This window comes from Penaeus monodon, chromosome 17, assembly GCF_015228065.2.
Source record: "Penaeus monodon isolate SGIC_2016 chromosome 17, NSTDA_Pmon_1, whole genome shotgun sequence".
Taxonomy (NCBI): Eukaryota; Metazoa; Arthropoda; class Malacostraca; order Decapoda; family Penaeidae; genus Penaeus; species Penaeus monodon.
The window spans coordinates 45,746,516-45,751,515 of NC_051402.1; the positions used below are offsets into that span (position 1 = coordinate 45,746,516).

At 39.1% G+C, this 5,000-nt stretch overlaps 1 protein-coding gene across 1 annotated transcript in view; it reads left to right on the forward strand.

Moving 5' to 3' along the window:
- The first annotated feature begins 1,243 nt into the window (after window positions 1–1,243).
- Window positions 1,244–5,000, forward strand: part of LOC119583394 (glucose dehydrogenase [FAD, quinone]-like) — a 25,404-nt gene continuing 21,647 nt past the window's right edge. Inside the window, 4 exon segments of the mRNA XM_037931862.1 lie at window positions 1,244–1,378; window positions 4,109–4,163; window positions 4,300–4,502; window positions 4,819–5,000. The exon segment at window positions 4,819–5,000 is cut by the window's right edge and continues 8 nt beyond it. Of these exon segments, the coding sequence (XP_037787790.1) occupies window positions 1,244–1,378; window positions 4,109–4,163; window positions 4,300–4,502; window positions 4,819–5,000 (575 nt within the window).

Here is a 5,000-nt window from a genome sequence, read left to right on the forward strand (position 1 = left end):
CCCATCCTCTCTCTCATCTCCCCACCCCACACACACCCTTCCTTCCTCCCCCTCACCCCTTTTCTCTCATCTCCTCCATTCGCCCGCCCGTCTCTTCTTCATATTATTGATTCCACCTCCTTCCATTTTCCTTTGCCTATCTCCTTTATCAATCTTCCTCTTTTCTCCCCTCCCCCCACCCCTTCGTCACCCTCCCACACCCTCGCTTTTATCATATTATCCTTCCCCCCTCCCTCTTTCCATCCTCCATTTCTCCAGCTTATTTCCTGTCCTCTATTCTCCCTCCCCCCAAACCCCCTTCACTCCCCTCCTCTCCTCTCCTCTCTCCGCCTCTTCATCGTATTATCATCTTCCCCTCTCCCCCCTCCCCTCCACCGCCCATCTCCCTCCTCCTACACTTTCTCTCACAATCCTAATCCTTTCTCGGACATCCTGGGCGCGATAGGATTCCCGGATGAGGCGCGAAGGTCACCAGATCCTATATAATATAATCCAACGCCCTTTTTATGGCTTCCGAAACCATGCAACTGGTAATTCTCTTCTTTTTTTTTAGGCTTGCGGATAGAAGTGCGTTTTTTGTTTAATCTTATTTATTACTGCACTGTTTAGGTTTGTTTGTTTTTATTATTGCTTTATTTAACATTGCATTGTTGTGTTCAATTTAAAAAAAAACGGTTTGGATGGCTCGCACGTTCAAGCGTTATTCGAATTTATAAAATAAATCTACCTAATTTGTTTCAGTAACTTCCAATGTCACGTCAGTCATGTTAAGCATTTTTCTGGCGTTTTTTACACAACTCTCTAGTATTTTTCTTTTCTTTTTTTTTTCTTTTCACCAACTTTTTTCATACATAATGAATCTTGATTTTCTTTTCATTAACAGAAAACAACTGTGAACTGACCTCAAAGCACTGGCAGTCCCCACGAATAGGTAGTGAAGGAAGTGAAGACTAAAAAAGGGAAGTGAAAGAAGACGAAGAAGACCCAGGAAGTGAAAGAAGCGAAGCGAAGAAAGGGAAAGGAAAGGAAGTGAAAGAAGGAAACAGAAGTGAACGAAGAAAGTCAAAGAAGTGAATCGAAGGAACGAAAGGGAAACTAAACTAAAAAAATAAAAAATAAAAAAAAATAAAATAAAATAAAATAAAATAAAAAATTAAAAAACCTGAAAGAAGTGAAAGAAGCCGGAAGCAACAGAAGCGACAGGAAGTGAAAGAAAAGAAGGATATCGAGAGCTGCCATCACCATGACTTTCTCGTACCGCATGAGATGGATGCTGCCCGTGGCTCTCCTCAGGCTGCTGCTCGTGTCCGTGATCAAGAACGCGGGCAACCACACGTACGATTCCTCTTACCGGCTGGAGACTTACTACGATTTCATTGTGGGTGAGTTGTAATGTGAATTAAGTAAGTTCAAGTAGGTTAGTAAGTAAGCAAAAAAAAAAAAAAAAAAAAAATGGCGCGTCTTTTGGTGTTCGATTACGTGCGTTTGATTTTTTTTTTTTTTTTTTTTTTTTTTTTTTTTTTTTTTTTTCATTTCATTTTCTGATTCTAAATGGAAAAAGAGGAAAATTGTATGTGTTTGAGGATAATTTTTTCCAAAGGTAGATTTTTCTTTCTTTTTCTAATAACACATTTTAATTAATCTAATTTCATGGTTCCGAATGCAATAATAATAAAAAAAATCTCGTTATATCATATCTCCCAAAGGCAGGATTTTCTATTTAATTACACCTAATATTATTTTTTTGTTTTTTTTTTTTTACACCTCATCTTAATCTATTTTTTTATTTAAATACACCTCATTTTAATATAACCTTCTGATTCATATTGCAAAACTACTTGAAAATTCTCCATACACAACCAATAAATCACTCACTCACGACTAAATATATGTAAATTCGAGAAAGCTATTGCTTTAACGAGCAACTACCTCGTGAATCAAAGAACGGGCTTTACGAGTGAAGAATCACTTATTACGTGAAATGGTTGTAAGTCGAGGCTAATTTTCGTTGTTACGTTGTTATATTTTTTGTAATGATGTGTGTAGTTCCTTGGAGGTCTTCGGGAATAACAGCTGTTGGTTGGGAATTAGCAACGCGTATTTTTATGAGGATTAGTAGCGTGCCGAAATATTAGCTCAGAAAGAATATTATTTTAAAGGGAAATAAAATAAACAGTGCCGCAGGTATGACTATGATGAGAAACCGATTCACGGAATAGTAGCACTAAAATTGGCAAATAATTCTACATTTGCTTTTAATTTTAGTGAGATGACATCCAGTACATAGTCGAAGGTGTGTCGCTTTTTTCTGAGATTAAGCGGAGAAAAGACGGTTGAACCTGCAATAAATGGTTCAGACGAACATCTCCTGTTTCATTCCCAAGAGAGCGTTTTAGGGTCAAGTAATATAGTGTAATCTAGTGCACAAAGAACGGGCAAGTCTCCACCTCCCATTAATGACATTAGCCTTCGTTGGAAGCAAGTGAGGAATGTAAAGTGACAAATTATTCGAGTTATGTGGACATTATAAAGTTTCATTCTGTTACAAGTATTCAGGTTTTATTTATGATTACGTGACGCTCCCATCAGCTTTGCAATATTGCAAGCGCTTCGTCTAAATCAAAGCTTTGCGATTGCGCATTAACCTTAGACGTATTAAGACACGTAATTAGCATATTAACGAGCTGACTTGCAAAAATCATTTAGTTTCATCATTCATCTGACCTTAAGAAGAACAAACAAAAAATAAAAATAAAAATAGATGAAAGTAGAATTACTCAAAACAGAAAAAATACAGTTTTTAATTCAGGGTCACCACCGAATTAGCATTACGTCATCAGCATGCAAGTCCTTCTTCCTCTCACTGTATACGAAGTTTCTCCATGGTATAAGAGGCTGCAGGGAAAAAGTCTTACATTTGTATGGAAGCACACGGAATTATACATTTTCAAAGGGTCGTTTTGTGTGCGTGGTGAGTATAGAATAAGAACTCGTTGAGAGAAAACGGAGGAAAATAGGCTGTTATCTAGTAAGGGTCATTATTCCCTGACCTCTGTTATGATACTCCTACCTGTCAGTGTATTTAGAGGATATGGAGAATGGTTTCAAATGTTCTGTAATAGTAACAACCTTTGATTGTTTATTTGAGTGTTTAATCTAATCATAACAAATGCAATGGAAGAGGCAGATAACACATTTCCATACAGTATGGTAAAATAAATAAATAGATAAATAATTTTTTAAATAAAAAATAATGATAATAATAATTATTATTATTATTATTATTATTATTATTATTATTATTATTATTATTATTATTATTATTATTATTATTATGATTTCCTGTAAATTTCCGCTTCTTGGTCATCCATCATTCATAATTACCACAAATTTTCCGAAGCCGATCAGCACACTTGTTTAAAAAGTCAATAAAAAGGGCATCTATCTCTATATATAAAAGAGTAAATAGATAAATAAATAAATAATAAAAAGACCAGTCCAGGCCTTTAGAAAGTGTCCTCTTCACCCTCCAACAGACACATGTAGGATCCAGTTCCCCTTATGCAACATAAACGTTGCTCCTCAGCTGATTAACGGTGTTCGATGGTCCCCTGAACAGATACAAAAAAAAAAACTTCCTTCGATTCAAATATATCTAAATCATTTTGCATAAACCATTTACCAAGAGAACTGGAAATAAACGCGAACAAATTTAGATTCGTCAACTTATGAAAATATTAGAAATCATGTGTGTGCAAAAGCATCTTCAGCAGGGAGAAAGTACCCACAGACTTAACTGTTTTTGTTCGCAGTTTTAACGACCCATTGTGGGCGGATGCTATCAGCCGTAGGTGTGTTATGACACGTATTTGAACTGAACGCTGGCAATAGAGAGACACCTTTCATCGATTATCTATTATGGAATTGGCCCGTATTTAGATGTTGACAATAATGGATTACGTTGTCTCGCTGTAATTGATGTTATGAAACAGATGTCACTTGAGGGGGTTTTTGTTATGGCTATATTCATTACGTTCTGCTGAAGCGACTATATCGAAGAACTCATTTGTAAGTGGCCCATGTTAGTATACATCTGTGCACATAACAGGCAACAGTAACAGAATCACATTATTCCTTGAAGTTCATTGGCCGTCATCTTCAAGGTGCTGCATACGTGCTAATACAGTATAGAGTAAAGAAACACTAACCTCACAGCCCTTCCTTCGCTGCATCAGCAACACCGTAATATCACTTAACGCCTTCCCTGATCCCTCTCCTCCCCCTCCCCTCCTCCTGCAGTGGGCTCGGGGTCCGCTGGCGCCACTCTAGCCGCCAGGTTGTCTGAGGTCACGGGATGGCGGATCCTTCTGCTGGAGGCGGGCGGCGAACCTCCTCCAGAGAGCCACGTGCCGGCGCTGTACCCGGCGCTGCTGCAGGGCGAAGCGGACTGGAATTTCGTCACCACCAGGCAGCGACACAGCCTCCGGGGATTCACGGACAGGGTAGGCTGAGGAAAACTCCAGCTCTTTGTCGTTATTCTATTTCTTTTCCTGGGCCTTTTTCTACTTTTTAATATGCAATATTGCAGTGATGATAGAAGTAGGGATGACAGCAATATTATTGGTAAGTAAGGACATTATCAATATTGCTGTTGCCGTTATGATCTTCCGCAGTTCTTTTTACTATCCCTATCGTTATCTCCATAATAACTACCACCAACCTCACTCTCGTTATTACCATCCTTATCACAATGATTCCCCTCACCAACCATCCTCATTCCCATGACCGCCACCCTCACGAACGCCTGAAACTCCCCAGCGGTCCCCGTACGGGCGTGGCAAAGTGGTGGGCGGCAGTTCGACCATCAACTTCATGATGTACTTGAGAGGAAACCGACGTGACTTCGATAACTGGGAAGCGATGGGGAATCCAGGCTGGAGCTACAGGGATGTCCTGCCTTACTTCATCAAGTCCGAGGATTACCGCGGGACAAGGCACGG